The sequence below is a fragment of the Chelon labrosus genome (assembly GCF_963514085.1).
Source record: "Chelon labrosus genome assembly, chromosome: 6".
Taxonomy (NCBI): domain Eukaryota; kingdom Metazoa; phylum Chordata; class Actinopteri; order Mugiliformes; family Mugilidae; genus Chelon; species Chelon labrosus.
The window spans coordinates 29,419,114-29,439,438 of NC_140342.1; the positions used below are offsets into that span (position 1 = coordinate 29,419,114).

Here is a 20,325-nt window from a genome sequence, read left to right on the forward strand (position 1 = left end):
ACGCATGTAAACTCTAAGCGACATGTGACCGATGTGCAGCCAACGGTTCATTAGAAACACAATAAGATGGGGGGGGGGGTGTGTCACTGTGTGGTCTGCTTCCCTGTGGCCCGTACACAATCCTCGTAAGAACTCCTTTTCCTGCTCGCCTCAGAAACAAGAGGTTTGGACAGGCATTAGGAGAGCGTTCAACAGACTGCGCCTCTGCAGCCATAATCTGTTTGAAATGTGGAGCAGATTTCCATTACACAGCCAACATTCCTGGCATTCCTGGCCGGCAGCGCTGGATTACAGGGAAACCGGAATGGGGCGGACCGAGTGCCATGACGGATGGAAGAGAAGGGGAGAGTTCTTGAGCCGAGCACCTGCAAGATTTAACCTTTACCTGCCCGAGTGGTTTCACCAACAGTAGGTCACCGACACAGACTCAGAGTGAAGCTCTAACAGCAGACGTATGGGAGGGGAACGCCTCGTCTGAGTCTGAGTCTGAGTCGTGCTCCAGTATTCTGTCGACTTCACAGCAAAGCTCGGTTCAGATAGTTTAGATTTTTCTGACGTCACATGAAGCCACAGCAAGTCAGAGATAATAGATGAGTAGTGAACTAAAGTCAAAGGTAGAAGTTATTTTCTAACTGTGGTTGAAGGCGACGTAAAAGTGCAGCTCAGTCTGAACGAACACAGCAGGTTTTCTATCATGCTCCCCAGTGTCTGAGTCTGGAAAGACCTTGTTCTGTGGTAGATTTGAGGGGATCTGGTCTCTGACAGTCCTGCTTGGTGTTTAGTGGGGGAGCAGACTTCTTCTCCAAAGCCTCTCTCTTCCTCATGCCGTCAGTTTTTCCGTGACTTTCTACCAAGGAACACCTGAGACGATCTGTGAAGGAGGCCGCCGGGCGAGTCCAGACCTGTTGAGAGGGGCTCTGCTCCCTGAGTCTAACAAAAGCTTCTCTCAGAGCAGAGGAACCACATCACAACAAAGAGCTGTGTCAACACGGCGCTGCCCACGGTCACATGTTGAAACTCTGGAGGATTCATACATGATACGAGGCTCTAGGGACATTAAAAGATCAGATGTTTGGTTGAAGACAGAGTCTGTGTGTGATCCAGGTGTAACAGGTGTTTCTCCTCCACCGTCAGGTGTAAGTGTAACGGCCACGCCAGCGAGTGTGTGAAGAACAGCGGAGGACGGCTGACGTGTAACTGCAAACACAACACGGAGGGAGACGACTGCAACGTCTGCGAACCCTTCTTCAACGACCGGCCCTGGAGGAGAGCGACGGCCGACAACCCCAACGAGTGTCTGCGTAAGTCAGCGGCTGCTTCACTGACCGCTTTACAGCAGAGAGGACCGCTTTACTGCAGAGAGAACCACTTTACAACAGAGAGAACCGCTTTACTGCAGAGAGAACCGCTTTACAGCAGAGAGAACCGCTTTACGGCAGAGAGAACAGCTTTACGGCAGATAGAACCGCTTTACGGCAGATAGAACCGCTTTACAGCAGAGAGAACCGCTTTACGGCAGAAAGAACCGCTTTACTGCAGAGAGAACCGCTTTACGGCAGAGAGAACCGCTTTACGGCAGAGAGAACCGCTTTACAGCAGAGAGAACCGCTTTACTGCAGAGAGAACCGCTTTACAGCAGAGAGAACCGCTTTACTGCAGAGAGAACCGCTTTACTGCAGAGAGAACCAGATATAACCGCTTTACTGCAGAGAGAACCAGATATAACCGTTTTACTGCAGAGAGAACCAGATATAACCGTTTTACTGCAGAGAGAACCGCTTTACAGCGCTGTCGGTGTGCTGCTAGCTTAGCACGGTATCAGTAGCTGCGTCTCTGACTCCAGTTGTTGATGAATCAGGTTTAAATATTTCCAGCTGATGTGTGATGACGTCCTTTAACCTCTGACCTCCAACTGATCCCAGACCATCAGTCATCAGAGTCTCAGGGGGATTGTGGGAGCTGTAGTTCTAATGAGACGTGTACCTGAAACTCTCTCTCTCTATCTCTCAGCCTGCGACTGTAACGGGAAGAGCTACGAGTGTTACTTTGACGCTGAGTTGTACCGAGCCACGGGACACGGGGGTCACTGCAGGAACTGTGCCGACAACACCGACGGTCCCAACTGTGAACGCTGCCTGGACAACTACTACAGAGACCAGAGCGGCAGCCGCTGCCTGGCCTGCAGCTGCAACACCGTGGGTGAGTTAGAGAGGAGGAGGGAGGAGGGAGGAGGAGGAGGAGGGAGGAGGAGGAGGGAGGAGGGAGGAGGCTGCAGAGGTTCAGTTAATCATTTTATACAAACCATGGAGAACAGTTCAGATCAAAGGTCGACGAGGAACCGAGGTTACGCCCCGTTCAGACCGTCCATTAACATCCAGTCACACCTGAGTTCACACCTGGTGAACACAGTGTGTCTGTAAATCAGCAGCGCCATCATGTGGTCACAGCTGCTGTCTCTAATGGATCTCTACCTACCGCTGGATCAGAACCATCAACAGCTGCTGGTTGCCTTGGAGACATGATCCAGATGTTGGAACAAGATGGAAAGACTCTCACATGTTAAGATCTGATTTATTTATGAGAAGGAAGGAGGTAACTCTAGGAATATGTTCCATCACACCTGTGTTTAAAGCTGGCCACCTGTAATCAGATTACTCAGGAGGATGTTAACTGAAGGTCTGAACGGGGCCCTAGACGCTGAGGTTTCCCACAAACCCCTGAACTCACCATCGTTGATTCATGAGAACAAACAGGAAATGGAGTCTGTGGTTTAAACGGTGGGGTAATGTTTAAAGGCTGATGGTGATGATGGTGATGATGATGATGATGATGATGGTGTGTTCCCAGGCTCACAGTCTCCTCAGTGTGACAACAGAGGAGTTTGTGCCTGTAAACCAGGAGTGACCGGAGACAAGTGTGACCGCTGCCAGCCGGGGTACCACAGTCTGACAGAGGCCGGCTGCAGGTACCAGCTATAGGCCTTCATTCATTCATTCATTCATTCATTCATTCATTCATTCATCTGCTCTGACTGGAGGAGGAGGAGCGCCCTCTGCTGGAAGACATGGCTCCTGTTCAGAGTCTTCATTTGCCAGGGTTCAGTCAGTCTCTGATGGTGGTCTGGGTCTTTCATCAGGACGTCCCATGATTTAAAGTCGTAAATAACTATAACCCTCTCTCTCCCCGTCAGGCCGTGCTCTTGCTCGCCCTCAGGCAGCACTCAGGAGTGTGACGTCAACACGGGACAGTGTCGCTGCAAAGACAACGTGGAGGGCTTCAACTGTGACAGGTACAGATGAGCAGGAGCAGCACTTCATGTAGGACGTCCTAAACCGTAGAGACTCTCTAAACGTCGTCTTCTTCCTGTTTCCAGGTGTAAACTCGGCTTCTTCAACTTGGACCCCAACAACCCTCAGGGCTGCACCCCCTGCTTCTGCTTCCAGCACTCGTCGGTGTGCGACAGCGCCGAAGGCTACAGCGTCCACACCATCAGCTCCACCTTCAGCAGAGGTAACCTGAGCCCCTCCCCCCTCCCCCCTGGACCCGTCGGCTGTAGCGGGTGTCCAGTTCTGACCGTGTGTTTGTTTCAGATGACGAGAGGTGGACGGCTCAGCAGCGTGACGGCTCCGGCGTCCCCGTCCAGTGGTCCCCCAGTGGACAGGAAGTGTCCCTCATCTCAGACGACTACTTCCCCATGTACTTCATAGCACCAGGTACCAACACACCTAAACTCTGGGGTCCACTTCCTGTTACAGGTCTCTTCTTCTTCTTCAAGAGGACGAAGGCGTTTTGACGCTCCAGGGACGTGGTTTTGTTTGTGGTAGATCTAAAACAAACTACAAAAAGCTCATTCTTAGCTGAAGACCTGATACCGATCCGATCTTTCTAAAAATACCTGGATCGTCCCAGGTACCGATCGGGACGTCCCTGCTGACGATCTGTCCTCGTCTTGTGTTCTGTGTCACAGAGAAGTTCCTGGGGAACCACATGCTGAGTTACGGCCAGAACCTGACCCTCAACTTCCGGGTGGACCGGCGGGATACCCGTCTGTCGGCCGAGGACCTGGTTCTGGAGGGGGCGGACCTGCGGGTGGCCGTCCCCCTCATCGCCCAGGGCAACGCCTACCCCAACGAGAACATGCAGCCCTACGTGTTCAGGTGAGGCCTGGCGGGAACTGATCTGGCTTCGGATCAGGAAGCTGATTGGATAATCTGGTTAGGTCTGGATTAAGGGATGGAAATGATCTGAACATCTGGATTTAAACTCTGATATAATTTAGTTTTTTACCTGTTTTAATCAAATGATCGTCTCTTAATCTACAGTTAAAATGATAAACGTTTAATCTGGTCCAGGTTTTTCTCTGCTAATCTGAACCTGTTTTTTTTTGGTGTTAATCCTGATCTTGTGTTTCAGGCTCCATGACAGCACCGACTACCCCTGGAGACCGGCCATCAGTCACTCTGACTTCCAGAAGCTTCTCCACAACCTGACGGCCATCAAGATCCGCGGCACCTACAGCGAGAGGAGTACGTAGGCGGCCGCTCTCAGACACACGCGTCGTGTAGCGTCACTGGCTAACCGCTCTTCTCTGCAGGCGCCGGTTACCTGGACGATGTCTCCTTGGTGACGGCGAGGCGGGGCCCAGGCGTGCCGGCCCGCTGGGTGGAGCAGTGCACCTGTCCCCAGGGCTACCAGGGGCAGCACTGTGAGCAGTGCACCGTGGGATACCGCCGCATCCGACCCGAGCTCGCCGCCTTCAGCGCCTGTGAACCCTGCAACTGCAACGGACACAGCGAGGCCTGCAACCCGGACACCGGTAACCCTGGTTCAACAGCTGATTACAGACCTGGTCTGATACCGGGTCTAACACCTGGTCTAATGCCTGGTCTAACACCTGGTCTAACACCGGGTCTAACACCTGGTCTAATATTGGTTCTAGTACCTGGTTTAGTACCTGGTCTAACACCTGGTCTAATACCTGGTCTAGTCTCATTGGGTGTCTCTGTCTCCTGTAGGAGCGTGTGACTGTCGGGACAACACCGCCGGCTTGAGCTGCGAGCGCTGTAAGGACGGTTTCTACGGCGACGCCTCAGCAGGGTCGTCGGCGGACTGTCAGCCATGTCCCTGTCCGTCCGGCGCCACCTGCGCCGTCGTCCCCAGAACCAGAGAGGTGGTGTGCACCAACTGTCCCGCTGGAACCACAGGTACGTCCCCGTCCGTCCACCTCTGGACCTCCTCCAGATGCAGTCTGCGGAGGTTTCCTGCCTCCAGGTAACCGATGGTAACCACCTCACCTGTCCCGCAGGCAAGCGCTGCGAGCTCTGTGACGACGGTTTCTTCGGGGACCCCCTGGGACAGAACGGGGCCCCCCGAGCCTGCCGGGCCTGCAAGTGCAGCGACAACATCGACCCCAACGCCGTCGGCAACTGCAACCGCGAGACCGGCGAGTGCCTCAAGTGCATCTACAACACAGACGGCTTCTTCTGCGACCGCTGCAAGGAGGGTTTCTATGGCAACGCCCTGGCAACCAACCCCGCCGACAAGTGCAAACGTAAGAGGAGGCTGACCGATGATGATGATGATGATGATGATCACATTTACTGCTCTGGGTTAGCAGCTAAAGATATTTGCATCAGGCTGTTTCTGACTGTGCTTCCTCCTGCTCCTCCTCCTCCTCCTGCTCTTCCTCCTCCTCCTCCTCCTCCTCAGCCTGCTCCTGCTCTCCTCTGGGTACGGTGGGCCGACAGACCAGCTGTTCTCAGGGCATCGGTCAGTGTCAGTGTCTTCCCAACGTGGCCGAGCGTGACTGCAGCGCCTGTGAGGCCGGCTTCTTCAACCTGCAGAGCAGCAACGGCTGCGAGCGGTTAGTTCGTCTCTCACTCAACTTGTCTCTTAACATAAATGTTTACGGCGGCTGTGAAAGGAAGAAAGAATGGAAACTATTATCGTAGGTTCATACCTCAGAGTGTCTGGTGGTTTCTGCTGATGTCTCTTAAAGATCAGCCTTTAAACACACCTGTCCAGGTGTGTGAAGCATCTCTCAGCTGGACCTAACCCGGCTCATGGACCTGGACCTGAGGCTGTCTGATTATCTGATGTATGTATTTGTGATTCGTTGTGTCCTGACAGGTGTAACTGTAATCCCATCGGCTCTACTAACGGTCAGTGTGACATCGCCTCGGGACAGTGTGAGTGTCAGCCCGGCGTCACCGGCCGGCTCTGCGACCGCTGTGAGGTCAACTTCTTCGGCTTCAGCTCGTCTGGATGCAAACGTGAGGACGTCTCTGAGGAGTTTTATTCGTAGTGAAGCTGTTTTTAAAGGTCTTGGACTAAACTGCTCTCCCTCTGCAGCCTGTGACTGTGACCCTGAAGGCTCCCAGTCGGGTCAGTGTAAGGAGGACGGTCGCTGCGAGTGTCGGCCCGGCTTCGTCGGAGCTCGCTGCGACATGTGTGAGGAGAATTACTTCTACAACCGCTCGGCGCCGGGCTGCCAGCAGTGTCCCTCCTGCTACGGGCTGGTCCGAGACAAGGTGAGGACGCCCGCATGCCGAGGACCGTCCCGTCCCCTCAGTTATGTCCTTCGCAGATGAAATCAAGGTTTGTTTGTGTGTCCAGGTGAACCAGCAGAGGCAGAAGCTCCACGACCTGCAGACTCTGATCGATAACCTCGGCTCGGGTCAGGACACCGTCAGCGATAAGGCCTTCGAGGATCGTCTGAAGGAGGCGGAGAGGGCCATCATGGAGCTGCTGGAGGAGGCGCAGACCAGCAAAGGTAACAACGGGTCTGGAACCGGCTGGAGGTCAACCTGAACTTCCCCAGCTCAAAAAATATTTGTGTCGTAAAGTTTATCTCTCTGCTGGGAACTGATTCTGCTCCAGCCAATCAGATCGTTCGGGCGTGACCAGTCTGATTGGTTGGAGAACTTTCCAGATGATTGATTAGTTATAATAATGTTCAATCTAAAATAATAAAATAATAATAACTACATTATTAACGTGATGATTTAAGAGTTGGATCTGAATTTTGACCTTTAAAGGACCAGGGTGTAGAACTTAGAGCCCCCTAGTGGTGATGTTACAGACTGCAACCAACTAAACTCATCAGAAACCAGAGCATCCACAGCGTCATGAGGCTGAATCCTAACAGTCTCTTGGTTGAAATCTGAAAAGCAGCTAAAAAGTCAAATAAACGTAGAGGAAGCATGAAATACCGACGTAAACCTGCATCACGTCGTGCACCGAACAAAAAAACCCGATGGAACAAAGACGTCTGGACTTTGAGTTACAAAATGTCTTCAAGAAACTCAGCAAGTCCAGACGTCTTTGTTTCTCTGGATGAACCTGGACGGCTGAGAACCCCCTCTGACTCCAGCTGTGTGACCTTTGACCCTGCAGATGTGGACAGAGGCCTTCTGGACCGCCTGAACTCCATCAACAACACCCTGACCGTCCAGTGGAACCGACTGCAGAGCATCCGGACCACGGTGGACAACACCGGCACCCAGGCCGACCGAGCCCGCGGCCGAGTCCGAGACGCCGAGGACCTGATCGACCGAGCACGACAGGAGCTGGACAAGGCCAAGGACGCCATCAGCAAAGTGGTGAGTGATCGGGTCGTCGTCATGGTAACTTAACGGAGGGCGAGAGCGCGCTAACAGAGCCCATGTCGTCCACAGGACGTCAAACCGTCCAGCGGCACCGGAGAGCCCAACAACATGACGGTGCTGGCTGAGGAGGCTCGGACGCTGGCGGACAAGTAAGACTGACGGTCACAAGTCGATCAGAACGTCTCAGAAGCGTTTCATAGTTTTAGAAACGGGCTCAACGTGAACCTCATGGACTGGTTTCTCTCCGCAGGCACAAGATGGACGCCGACCAGATCGAGAAGATCGCCAAAGACGCCAACGACACGTCGACCAAAGCGTACAACCTGCTGCTGAAAACTCTGGACGGAGAAGGCAAGACGACCCAGGAGATCGATGAGCTCAACAAGAAGTACGACGTCTTATTTCACAACTGACAGTTAAAGCTGCAGGAAGCTCTGATCACTGGAAGTTTTTTTTTGGACTGTGATTGTGACCTTCTGTCTCATCCTGCTCAGGTACAACGAGGCCAAGGAGCTGGCGAAGAATCTGGAGAACCAGGCCACCAAGGTTCGGTCCGATGCCGAGGACGCAGGAAACAAAGCTCTGAAGATCTTTGCCAACCTGACCAGCCTCCCGATGGTCGACACCAAGGCTCTGGAGGTGAGCGCTGCCACCACCATCGCCATCACACGTCGAAGGATCAACAGAGGGAACAGGATCGAATAATCTTTGTCTGTTTTCAGGATGACGCCAACAAGATCAAGAAGGAGGCGTCGGACCTCGACAAGCTGATCGATAAGACGGAGAAGGAGTACAACGACCTCCGAGACGACCTGAAGCCCAAAGAGCTGGAGGTCCGCAAGCTGCTGGAGAAAGGCAAAAGTGAGCAGCAGGTACGTTGAGGAGTCTGAGGAGTTTCCACCTCATTGGAGATCTTGGTTTTCCAGGAAAATAGATTTTGAGTAGAAACATGTTGAAGAGACAGACTGAACATCTAAACTCGTTCCTCGTTGTCTTGGACAGACCGCTGATCAGCTGTTGGCTCGAGCTGACGCTGCTAAAGCTCTGGCTGAGGAGGCGGCCAAGAAAGGCCAGGCTACGTTCAAGGAGGCCGAGAATATCCTGGACGACCTGAGAGGTACCTGACTGTTACCTGTTACCTGTTACCTGACTGTTACCTGTTACCTGTTACCAGACTGTTACCTGTTACCTGTTACCAGACTGTTACCTGTTACCTGTTACCAGACTGTTACCTGTTACCTGTTACCTGTTACCTGTCCGTTACCTGTTACCTGTTACCTGTTACCAGACTGTTACCTGTTACCTGTTACCAGACTGTTACCTGTTACCTGTTACCTGTTACCAGACTGTTACCTGTTACCTGTTACCTGTTACCAGACTGTTACCTGTTACCTGTTACCTGACTGTTACCTGTTACCTGTCTTGTTTTTTATCTAATTCATTCCTCTAAACATTTAGTTTTTTAACTTCCTTCAGACTTCGACAGGAGAGTCAACGACAACAAGACCGCCGCTGAGGAAGCCATGAAGAAGATCCCTGCCATCAACGCCACCATCATGGCCGCCAACGACAAGACCAGACAGGCTGAGGCGGCTCTTGGCAACGCCGCTGCCGACGCCCGGAACGCCAAGGAGAAGGCGGAGGAGGCAGAGAAGATCGCCAGCAACGTGCAGAAGGTAAAGCAGCAGAAACCTTTCAGTCACTTCCTGGTTTCAGCCTGGACGCCGTTAATGAACCCGTGTCCTCGCAGGGCTCCGCCAAAACCAAGGAGGACGCAGAGAAGGCCTACAATGACACCACCAAGCTGGAGAAGGAGGTGGACAACATGATGGACCAGCTGTCGGCTGCAGAGAAGGAACTAGCCAAGAAGAAGGCCGAGGCTGACCAGGACATGATGATGGCTGGAATGGTACGACCCGGTTCTTGAGCTTCTTCTTTCCTCAGGTGAAACACTGGTGAACTCTTCTTCTCTGTCCTGCAGGCGTCGGACAACGCGAAGGAGGCGGAGGACAACGCTCGCAAGGCCAAGAACACGGTGAAGACGGTGCTGAAGATCATCAACTCTCTGATGGATCAGCTCGGTAAGAACTGGAGGAACAGTTTGTACCAGACGGTTTTACAAGAGCGACATCTTCAGACGTCAGTTTACTGTCGTGATCCTCACGCTGCTACGATAACACGGAAACTAGAAGTAGAAGATCTTTTGAGAACGTACATGAGTTGAGGAAGAGTTAATCAGTATTTGCTGTAAAGACTGAATTAGTTGTTCTTTCTGTTTGCATCAACACCAGATATTCTCATCTCTGTGTTTTCTCCTCTAGGAAACATCGACAAGGTGGACCTGAGCAAACTGAACCAGATCAACGAGTCGCTGAAGAGGGCCAAGGACAAGATGGCCGCCAGCGACCTGGACAAGAAGCTGGCGGAGCTGAACGACGTGGCGCAGACCCAGGAGGACATGATCAGAGACTACGAGCGGCAGATCATCGAGATCCGCGCCGACATCGCCAACCTCAACGACATCAAGAACACGTTACCTGAAGGCTGTTTCAACACGGCGTCCCTGGAGCGGCCTTAACCCCGCCCACCCGCCGCCTCCATCCCTCCTCCAACACTCCCCCACTTACGTCTAACACTCCGGCAGCCATGCCGACTTTTACCAAAACAGTTTTTTAAACTTTTGTTTTGTTTTCAGATTCTCGTCTTTGTTTTTGTTTTTTTTCTTTTACGAGACAGAAGCCAAGATTTTTAAGCCACGGTTTTCAACGAAAAGCAGCTGTGTTTGTTTTGTCTTTAGGTTTTTGTCGACACGCAGCAACGTGGTTTCGGTAGAACGGACTAAGCGGCGTAGAGAAGCCGTACCGAGGTCGAAGATCCTCGGAGGAAACCAGAACCACAAACCCGACGTGACTGCAGCCGTCTGCTCCGCGGGAGGAAACCTCGCGCCTCAGAGAGCCACCGGCCATTACCCATCATGCCTCGGGACACAAGCTAGCTGAATGTGCGGCCTCCGTCTGGGCCGCCCGTCATTTCCAAACCAGCCACATTTTCATAAACCACAGTGAAGGAATCCTCTCTCGTTTGCTCCAAAGCTACGCGTCTGACACAAACGCCAGGGGAAAGTGTTTTACTTCTGTTTTCTACGACCGGTTGAGGAAGCTCTGCTGCCGAACACGTAGCCTCCTTAAAAAGTTTAACAACAACAACAACAACAACCTGTGTTCACAAGATAAAAACCCTGGAAACAAGTCTGCATCTCTCAAGTTCTGATCACATCCACAGAATATCGTGTTTTTATCAAGACACCATCTTGTATGTGTTGGATGTGGATCCTCAGCCTGGGCTGGGATTTTAGAGGTTGTTGGGCACATGATAGTTTCTTGCTGACTACTAGATGCAGGAAGTCGGTCTTTGTGGCCTCACGCCTCGTTGGTAGATCGTCCTGTAGATACGATTAAGAGTTAGTCGTTAGGCATCAGTGCTGCCAGGAGACGTGGAGCGTGGGTTGAGATCTTGTGCAAGAAACAAGATGTGGCCTAAGATCTGGTCTTGTGAGAGCAGCTTGTTCTAGTTGTTCTTGGTACCAGGTAAACAGAGTCCGTCTTTGCGGTAGATCATCCTGTAGATATGATTGTTGTCAACGTTCCCAGATCTCGTCCACTACGAGATACAAGATCTGGTCTTTTGATTTGTTCCCTGGTAAAATATGGATCTTTATCTGGGTTAAGATCATGTCCTCAAAATAACTGCGTCTCCTGCATCGTGTTTACATCCAGATCTTGTCTTGTGTGTCTTGTTCTTGGGGGATTCTGGATTCTGGAGTCTTTGGGTACAAGATAAATATAGTCCATCTATGAGGGCACATACCATTTTGTTTAGTTAGCATAAGAAAATGTGGATCTTGAGCTTTTGGGTCCAAGATACTTTCTTGAAGATCACAGCGTCCTGTAGATGTGGTTGAGTTATTAGGATCTTAGGATAGTTTTCAAACAATTTACATAAGAGCTACGTATCTTGTGGATTAAAGTGATATAAAGTATAAATAGGAGGACAGAAGAGACACAAGATAAAACAAGTTTTTAGTATTAACAGAATTTTCTGTGTCGAGATGAAAACCAGATGAGATCAGAGAGAGACTGAGTCTGATTCTTGTTCCTTTGTTTTTATCTTGTGAACATTATAAAGTTTCACACTACGAGGCTGTTTAACACTACAAACATTTCATCATCTGCCCCCCCGCCCCTCCTCCACACGTTAACACTATTATTTTTATTTTATTTTCCGGGCTAAATCCAACACTATGCAACTTTGTACATTTTGCGTAGCGAGAATTTTATCTGATACACTGGTGCTAATAATTATTTCAAATGTTATATTTTTGTGTGAATGTTTTTTATTCTGACATAGAGTGAGGATTTTGTTATTTGTGTAAATATATGCTTCAATGATTCAGGACTGGCTGATTTGAAGAACGAGAAAAAAAAAACAACAACACTCCACCACCGTGAAGAAACAGCCACAACGAGTTCGATCACAATCAAATCAACTGAAACCTCCGGCTCAAATATATCTAGAAATATCTCTGATAACGTCTGTGGTATGTTCTTATAATACGCCTGCTTGTATACAGGGCTCAGTGCTGCTGCCTTATAGCGACGCAGATACTTCCTTTGTGTTTTATTGATTCTCTGGGTTTTCACGCGTTAAATCATCCTGAGTCTTTGTCGCCTCTCTGAGTGGAGCTCAGTCACACGTTGCTGCAGTCGGTTTTAATTAGTGTTTTGTGCCTTAATATAAAGTTTTGGTTGTAATCACAGTCCCCATGTTTGATTTTCTAAGAGCTGAGCGCTGCAGCAGGGTTTCACTAAAAACTCAGGTCCTGAACAGAAAAGACTGATCCGGAGACAAAAAGCCGTCGGACTCTTTAAGTTTTCAAAGTTCTCCGCTGGCAGCTGCTGCAGATGAGTCGACGTCCACAGAGATCACAGCGTCGGTCCGACCGCGGCGTCCGACCGCAGCGTCCGACCAGACCGGACCGTCGGACCAGACCGTCCTCCATCCAGACGGACGCTCCGCCGGCTGTGCAGCCCAGACAGACGTGATGTATAAACAGTATTTTAAGTTATAATGTACCACTTATTTTGTGTCGTAACCTCGTAGACGGAGACGTGTGGGCTGCACAGCCGCCAGGACGCCGCCGTGTTAGTGTGTGATCCTGTGAGGACCTGAGCGACCCTGTTTGTTCCCACGTGCCTGTAAATCCAACCTTAACATTTGAATAATAAAAAGTTACTACAGGAGCCGCTGTGTCGCTGCGTGGTGTGTCCTCAGCACAAACTCACCTCAGAGGCAGAGTCCAGGTCTGGACGACGGGTTCTGAGAAACTAGAAGACATGATATAGAAACCTGAAGTAGACCCTTTAAACAAAAACCACAAGTTACACACTCCCTGGCCAAAAAGAAAAAGTCACCACCTGGATCTAACTTCAGACTTTTCAGTCTTGAGTGTACCTCATGTTTTGACAAGTTATAACCTTCCACAAAGGTTTTAAACTGATAAAAAACAAACTGATATGTTAAGTTTTGTTTTATTTATTTAAATATCATTTCACTTCACGTTTTAAAAAACATTGGACTTGAATGAAACGCTCCAGGACACATGGACAGAGTCATGTCTCCACCTTCTTCTAACTTCAGCTTTCAGAAAACCCAACGAGTCCAGACGTCGTTTCAGCTTGTTTTTTAACGGAGAGTTTGTCCAGACCACAAAGACAACGGCCAACAACGTACTGCCGCCGCCGTAGACCCGACCAGGTCCACAGACACCAGGACAGATGTCTTGGTGGCTCTCCGTCCTTACACAGATGACCAGTTCATGGTTTAACGTCATGTGTACAGACGTAACTCCAGACTTCGCTCCTCAGTCCTGCTGGTCGTAACCAGACGAGTCCGGCTGCGTCATCTGGCAGTGGATCTTCATGTGCCGTCGCAGCGTGTAGACGTCGCTGAAGCAGCGGTTGCAGTGGCTGCAGCAGAACGGCCGCTCCTCCGTGTGGTGCCTCATGTGGTATTTGAGCGGCGTGCTGAGAGGGAAGCTCTTCCCACAGACGGGGCAGGCGTAGGGCTTCTCTCCGGTGTGCGTCCTCAGGTGGATCTTCATGTCCGAGCTGGAGGCGAAGCCTTTGAAGCAGACGCGGCAGCTGTAGGGTTTCTCTCCGGAGTGCGTCCTGGAGTGGCGGACCATGGCCGAGGTGATTTTGAAGCCCTTCCCACAGACGCCGCAGCGGTACGGCTTCTCCCCCGTGTGCGTCCTCATGTGGATCTCCATGTTGCCCTTGCGGCTGAAGCCTTTCTCGCACACGCTGCAGCTGAACGGTTTCTCTCCGGTGTGGCTGCGCGTGTGCACCTTCAGCTCCACGAGCCGCCGGAAGCTTTTGCTGCAGAACCTGCAGACGTGGCTCTTGATGTGCTTGTCCAGGTGCAGCAGCAGGTTGTGTTTGTCAGGCTGCAGCTCGCCGCACACGCCGCACAGGCACAGCTCGTCGTCGCCGTGGAGCTTGGCGTGGTTCATCAGGGTGCGGCTGTAGCGGAATATCATCTTGCAAACTTTGCAGCAGCGGGAGGCGCCGACGGCGTCGTCACTCTGAGCGAAGGCAGGAAGGTCTGGCAGTAGACGAGGAGGAGGAGGAGGAGGAGCAGGGGGAGGAGCATCCATCCTCTCACAGGAAGTGCTCGGCCAGACGTCTTCGTCCTCCCACTCCACCTTCAGAGCCTCCTCAGGGCCGACATTAAGCTCCTCGGTCTTGATGTCTCTGGCGTCCAGCTCGGCGTCCAGCTCGGCGTCCAGAGGAGCGATCCACGTCTCCTCCTCCTCCTGCTTGATGACGTGAACCTCCTCCAGCTGCTCCACATCTGCAGAGGACGAGATTCTGGTTCAGTGAAACAAGAATGAAAAGAAGACCGACCAGAGCTGGACGTCAGCAGCGATCTGACCCTGGACACAGACGTCTGGACTCAGTCCTCTCTGGATTCCTTCTGGATCGATAAAGTTTATATTATTCTGTATATTTTATATTGTTCTTATTTCCTACTCATTCCATCAAACACCAAAACTACAGTCTTTGTCTGATTCAGTTCAATCTAAAATAATAACTTCTGTTTGTAAAAGTGACTTCATTTCATAGTTGAATAAATCATAAATATAAACTATATTGTTGATGTGATGATTCTGTTTCACGTCAGAGACTTTGGATCTGATCCTGACTTTAAAGGACCGGTGTGTAGAACTTAGTGCCCCCTAGTGGTGACGCTACAGACTGCAACCAGCTAAACACCAGGTATTAGCATATCTGCAGGAGGATGCTCAGAGTGAATGAATGAAAACTCTACAGCTGATTATTAACTCATCTGTTAATATAAATAAATATACATATCCTTTAAAAGAAAACAAACTGGTCCTTTAAGGTGTTTTATTTTGAAGGAAGCATCATTAAGAACTGGATAAAATTAATTAACACATAAGAAAAAACATTAATTAACCTCCAAATAAAGAATAAAATAGAAACCAGTCTCGGGTCATGCTGGACCGGACCTGAGTCAGCGGGGCTCTGCGGAGCCTCTCTGGCCGGGTTCCGCTTCGTTTGGACCGGTCCGTACTTCCGGTTCAGCTCCTCCTCGTGCTCCGCCATCACGCGCTCCACCAGCCCGAAGATCTCCTCCGCCGCCGCCGCCAGCCGCTCGGTCACCAGCGTCCTCAGCAGCCGCAGACTGGACATCCTGGACGGGGAGAAGAGTCCAACACGGCCGGGAAGTAAACAAACAGACGAGTCCTCCGCGGCGCACCGCTCCTACGTCATCAACAGGCGACGGAAGCTGGGCTCGAAGAGCGACATAAAAGAAACAAAAACATTTAAAATCTGTTGCTATGGAGGCGAGTGAAGGAAATAAATTAAATACATAAATAAATACGTAATTTATTTGTGAAAGTAATAATAATAATTAAATAATAATAAAATAGTATATTAAGTAAATATATTTGGTTTTGCAGAACGATCCATAAAGATAATATATATTTTGTTGATCAAGTTTACTTTTAGCTGAATGTGTATAAAATAAATCTATGTTCATGGATTTAGGTTTCAGGTGGAGATTTCCTCTAAATTAAAACCGGGTAGAAGATAAATATAAACATACTTTTTAATAAATTATTTGAGGGAAATATTTTATTTTTTAAATCTTACTGTAACAGCAATAATTTGATTTATTGTTTTTAATTAAAAATACACAGAGTCCTTCCTCACGTATGTGTTTTCATCACAACTGGCCATGCTGTTAATTTAAAGGATTAACTTGTTGGATAACAAAATAAATACATTTTATTAGTCTGATTAAAACCTTCAACCCCAAAAGGCAAAACTAAAAGTATATCCTACATAAATGCCATAAAACTTAAATTATATATCTAACTATCCCTGTACCCGCCAAAATAAAAGAAACACAAGGTTTACTGACACTTAACTTTGCTCTAGATGACTCAGACTATATGGAAATTATATTGAAACTAAATGTTTCATGTAAACCCATTAACTTGACATACATCAATAGATAAAGCCCCAACATAACATCTGGTCTGATCTGCAGAACACAAGTAACTGACTCTGTTATGGTTTAATCATAAGTTTATTAACAGTCTTTATTCATTGATTCATTAGTAAAGAACCATAGAATTATTTTAAACTGTATTTAACACCCCGAAACTTCTAAAAGGCACAAAAGAATCAAATTCAATGATATTAACTCATTATGGATCTATCTTAATTAGAATGATTTTGTTTTAACTCTGTTATTATATAGACACTCTAACTATACACATATTGAACCAATCATAGTTTTTTAAAGTAACAACATGGGTTTGCAGCTTCATAATTATTTACATGTCGCCATGTTTGTAATAAAATGTTAGAAATAAATCTGAAACAACCTGTGAGAGTCTGAGCTGCATGTGGGCGCAGAGACCAGCAGGGGGCGGCAGAGAGCTGTCTGCGTTTCCTCTCTGCAGACATCAGGACAGAAGAAGTTCAACCAGCAGCATGGAGGACTGGAAGGGCCCTGAGACCAGGGGCCCCAGGAGACCAGGGGTCCCAGGAGACCAGGGGCCCTGAGACCAGGGGCCTCAAGAGACCAGGGGCCTCAGGAGACCAGGGGCCCCAGGAGACCAGGGTCCCAGGAGACCAGGGGTCCCAGGAGAAAGACTCTGGATGTTGAAGCAGGAAATAAATTATTAAGTAAAGATGTGTGAAGTGTTTGGTTATAAATAGTGAACCAAAAATCCAGTCATGGCTGCAGACACAGAGCTCATTTAACAGCTGTTCATTCACATTTTATTGCTCTGAATTTTCACCTTCACATATGTGTGAGTGTCAGGAGCAGTAGTTTAATAATTACATTTAATATGCATCTGAAAGCAAAGCAGAGTAAGAGAAAGTAGAGCCCTGACAAGTCTTATCTCATCATCTTATCTCATCTCAGACTCAGAGTCACATTACTTCTTTCATGTGTAGTAAACATGAACAGACACCTGTTAAAGCTGTTAATGTGGATCAGACTGAAGTGTCTCTGGTCTGTGTGAGTCTGTATTTAATTAATAAACATTAGTGTGAGTTGTTTCTCAGAGAGCCAGTCTGAGCTGAGTCCGGTAGCTCAGTAATAAACACTGCTGAGAACAACAAGTAAAAATAAAGAGAAAATAAAAGTAAAGATCCAGTAAAACAAATAAAATAGAGCAAATCTGACTTCATCTCACTGCGCGCGCCCCCGTGTCAGGAGCGCGCCCCGGTCAGGCTCGTGCCTGGCTCGTCAGAGTGGACGGTGAGCGGCGGCAGCGGCAGAGAGCGGCAGAGAGCGGCGACCCGCCGGTAGACGCACCGACCGACCGACCGACCACCTCCAGCGGCTCACACGGCGTCTAACAGCGGGGTCCGCCCGGACGTGTTCGGCCCAGGACGGGGACCAGGACCCAGCTTGTCCCTGACGCCGGTCTGGTGGAAGTTGAAGCCCGCTGGAGCGAACCCGAGCCGGGGAACCATGAGGGGGAGCCAGCCGGGCTACCGGACCGCCGCCGGCTGCTGCCGCCGCGGCTAACGGCTAGCTAGGAGCCACCGGACGGCCGAAGCGACAGAACTGTCCCAGGACGGATTATATCTGGACTTTACCGCCTCCTCCTGTCGCTTAAACTCTTAAAGTCGCGGTTCCGTCGTTAACAGTCACTTCTTTTAGAGAGAGTAAGTTTTCTGGGGGTGGGGGGGCATGGAGACGGACTCGGTGGCAGGCGACGTGGAGTCTCTCCACGGAGGACTGAGCCTCCTGGATCCGCTGCTGGACCGGATCCTGGTGGACACGGTGTCCCAGCAGCAGGGGTGGCTCCGGGTTTACGGTAAGATTTATAAAAACAAAACAAAACAACACAAACACATTTATAAACAAACTAAAGAGAGTCTCTGCTCCCAGCGCGCGGGTCATCAGGTAGGACAGCGGCAGGTAGACGGAGCCCAGGCCGAGGTCATGGCGGCCACAGGCGGGGAGAGGGTGCTGAGGCAGGTCGGTGTGTCTGGGGTCAGGGGTCAGGGGTCAGCAGACCTGGACAGGGTCATTAATGTGACCTGAAGGTGCTCATTAACCTGCCTCTTAATTAAAACCTGATGTTTAAAGGCTGGTTTAATTTAATAACAGGTAGTTATTAACTGTTTAATTCATTAAAGCGTCATTTCTGATTCATTTAAAACATTTATAAAGAACAGACACATTCAAATAGATCACCTCTATAGGTGAGGTAAAGAGAGGTGTCTACTTCCTGGAGAGTCAATTAGAAACCTCTAACATACACCGAGTGTCCACTTCATTAGGTACACCAGTGAACTCATGTAGAGCTGACGTAGATCATGGTGGTGCTGTTAAACTGAAGTGTTTCTGTTATTTCGTCTAGCCCTCTGACTGCTGGGTCAAAACATTAGGAACACGCGTCAGTTCAGGAGAGCTACTGAATGAAAACATGTTTAAACCAACGTCTCTCAGTTATAAAGTTATCAGGGACTAAAGCTGGAGTGTTCCTAATGAAGTGGCCACTGAATCACTGATGGAGGTCGTGACGGCTCCTACAGTAGAGGATGAGTTACCAGGTGGACGTCTGGTCTCCTGCCGTCGTTTTCTCTCCTGTGATTGGTCAACGTCATCGTTCCTAGTTCCTAGTTCCTAGTTGCTAGTTGCTAGTTGCTAGTTGCTAGTTGCTCGTTGCTAGTTGCTCGTTGCGTCCAGCTCAAGTTTCCTCAACATCCTGGTCAGACAGTCTTGAGCTCAGACGTCTGTGATTACTAATAGATGATCGTCCAGATTATTAATCGTTAGGATGTGACGTCATGGTCGTCATGGTGACGTGTCTCTGCCAGTTTCATTCATTTATTTTATCTCAGTCACTGACAAGCAGCGTTTGTTCCCACGTGCCCTGAACGCAGCGCTGGTTTCCGTGGAAGCAGGACTGTTTCAGGATGTTTGCTCTGCCCTCCTCCTCCCTCCCCCCTCCTCCCTCCCCCCCAGCGTTGGCAGAGCCTGATGTCAGCAGCCCGTTTGTGCCGGTGATCTCACGCGGCAGGACTCTGGCTCTGGCATCGACGTGCTGCCTTCAGGTCAGACAGGAAGTATGTGCCAGGGCTAACAGGGAAGCTAAGCTAACAGGGAAGCTAAGCTAACAGGGAAGCTAAGCTAACAGGGAAGCTAAGCTAACAGGGAAGCTAAGCTAACAAACAGCTGCTCGTATCTTCATGTTGTTTAATTGTTCCTCCAGTGATAAATGAATTATAAACCAGGTTATTTCATTAGATTAGAGGATAGTTTGAGACGTTTTATATCATATTAGTCAAATATTACTTTAATTAACTGAAGCAGAGTTTTTAATTGATTCCAACTCTCCCTGTTTCCTGGACGTTGTTCAGACAGAGCCTCTTGTCGTCCAGGTTGGAGGTCTTCCTGTGGTTTTAATCCATCGGCTCATAGAAAGCATGGGCGTCCAGAGAAAGGCTGCTGGTTGTAATCCTATTAGAGCTGCCCCCCCCCGCCCCCCCCGGTCGGCTCAGACCATCATGAGAACATATGTTGTATAATTTCACCTTCTGACGGATTAATCTGCAGCAGGAGAACGTGACGACTTCTCCCTGGTTCTAATTAATCCTGAGTCTGAACGTTAACGCTGGTCCACCGACGGGCCGACGGGCCGCTGAGACGACCAGCCTCCATATTGGACGGGGACCGTGGGAGTTTGTCGTCTTCCGACCAATTCACACCCAAGGTTCCTCCTGGAGAGAGGAGGGTTACCTCTGGGATGAAAACCAGACGTCTGAATATTAGATTTAAATATTTAAATAAGTTTAAAGTCGCCTGGGGAAGTTCCCCTGCCGTCATTTATTAACCTTATTGCCACTGCTGTAGTTTACTAACATGTGGTTGGTCAACGTCTTCTTTTGTCATAGTTGCACTAACTTCTGTTTTCGTTCCGTAAACTTGAAACTGACCTGAGTTCAGAGCTCTGTGACGATTAATTAATTATTTGATCATATTTATTATTTTTCCAGCCAGGGCTGCGTATCACTGCTGACTGTTTGAACCAGTCTGATTTATGTAGAGATATCACAGTTAGATTATAAATCCTGATTAACCTCATGGAGCAAAG

At 49.5% G+C, this 20,325-nt stretch overlaps 3 protein-coding genes across 3 annotated transcripts in view; 2 read left to right on the forward strand and 1 right to left on the reverse strand.

The window, feature by feature from the left end:
* lamc1 (laminin, gamma 1) overlaps nucleotides 1-12,418 on the forward strand; it is a 37,714-nt gene extending 25,296 nt beyond the window's left edge. The window contains exons 4-28 of the mRNA XM_084546916.1: nucleotides 1,135-1,301; nucleotides 2,011-2,199; nucleotides 2,848-2,965; nucleotides 3,191-3,289; nucleotides 3,374-3,510; nucleotides 3,591-3,713; nucleotides 3,968-4,157; nucleotides 4,414-4,526; nucleotides 4,595-4,816; nucleotides 5,016-5,204; nucleotides 5,306-5,551; nucleotides 5,710-5,863; nucleotides 6,130-6,272; nucleotides 6,352-6,530; nucleotides 6,616-6,772; nucleotides 7,396-7,601; nucleotides 7,677-7,756; nucleotides 7,858-7,995; nucleotides 8,102-8,246; nucleotides 8,330-8,479; nucleotides 8,610-8,724; nucleotides 9,084-9,283; nucleotides 9,358-9,516; nucleotides 9,589-9,688; nucleotides 9,929-12,418. Of these exons, the coding sequence (XP_084403042.1) occupies nucleotides 1,135-1,301; nucleotides 2,011-2,199; nucleotides 2,848-2,965; nucleotides 3,191-3,289; nucleotides 3,374-3,510; nucleotides 3,591-3,713; nucleotides 3,968-4,157; nucleotides 4,414-4,526; nucleotides 4,595-4,816; nucleotides 5,016-5,204; nucleotides 5,306-5,551; nucleotides 5,710-5,863; nucleotides 6,130-6,272; nucleotides 6,352-6,530; nucleotides 6,616-6,772; nucleotides 7,396-7,601; nucleotides 7,677-7,756; nucleotides 7,858-7,995; nucleotides 8,102-8,246; nucleotides 8,330-8,479; nucleotides 8,610-8,724; nucleotides 9,084-9,283; nucleotides 9,358-9,516; nucleotides 9,589-9,688; nucleotides 9,929-10,185 (3,976 nt within the window). The 3' untranslated portion in view covers nucleotides 10,186-12,418. The remainder of the gene's footprint in view (nucleotides 1-1,134; nucleotides 1,302-2,010; nucleotides 2,200-2,847; nucleotides 2,966-3,190; nucleotides 3,290-3,373; nucleotides 3,511-3,590; nucleotides 3,714-3,967; nucleotides 4,158-4,413; nucleotides 4,527-4,594; nucleotides 4,817-5,015; nucleotides 5,205-5,305; nucleotides 5,552-5,709; nucleotides 5,864-6,129; nucleotides 6,273-6,351; nucleotides 6,531-6,615; nucleotides 6,773-7,395; nucleotides 7,602-7,676; nucleotides 7,757-7,857; nucleotides 7,996-8,101; nucleotides 8,247-8,329; nucleotides 8,480-8,609; nucleotides 8,725-9,083; nucleotides 9,284-9,357; nucleotides 9,517-9,588; nucleotides 9,689-9,928) is intronic.
* A 775-nt stretch (nucleotides 12,419-13,193) lies between these two features.
* On the reverse strand, nucleotides 13,194-15,420 carry LOC311489733 (uncharacterized protein). Its single transcript, XM_084546954.1, has 2 exons — nucleotides 15,199-15,420; nucleotides 13,194-14,519 (listed from the first exon to the last, which is right to left on the reverse strand). The coding sequence occupies exons 1-2, from the start codon at nucleotides 15,380-15,382 to the stop codon at nucleotides 13,528-13,530; spliced, it is 1,176 nt and encodes a 391-aa protein (XP_084403080.1). The 5' UTR covers nucleotides 15,383-15,420; the 3' UTR covers nucleotides 13,194-13,527.
* A 2,233-nt stretch (nucleotides 15,421-17,653) lies between these two features.
* rasal2 (RAS protein activator like 2) overlaps nucleotides 17,654-20,325 on the forward strand; it is a 48,245-nt gene continuing 45,573 nt past the window's right edge. The window contains exon 1 of the mRNA XM_084546919.1: nucleotides 17,654-18,039. Within this exon, the coding sequence (XP_084403045.1) occupies nucleotides 17,913-18,039 (127 nt within the window). The 5' untranslated portion in view covers nucleotides 17,654-17,912. The remainder of the gene's footprint in view (nucleotides 18,040-20,325) is intronic.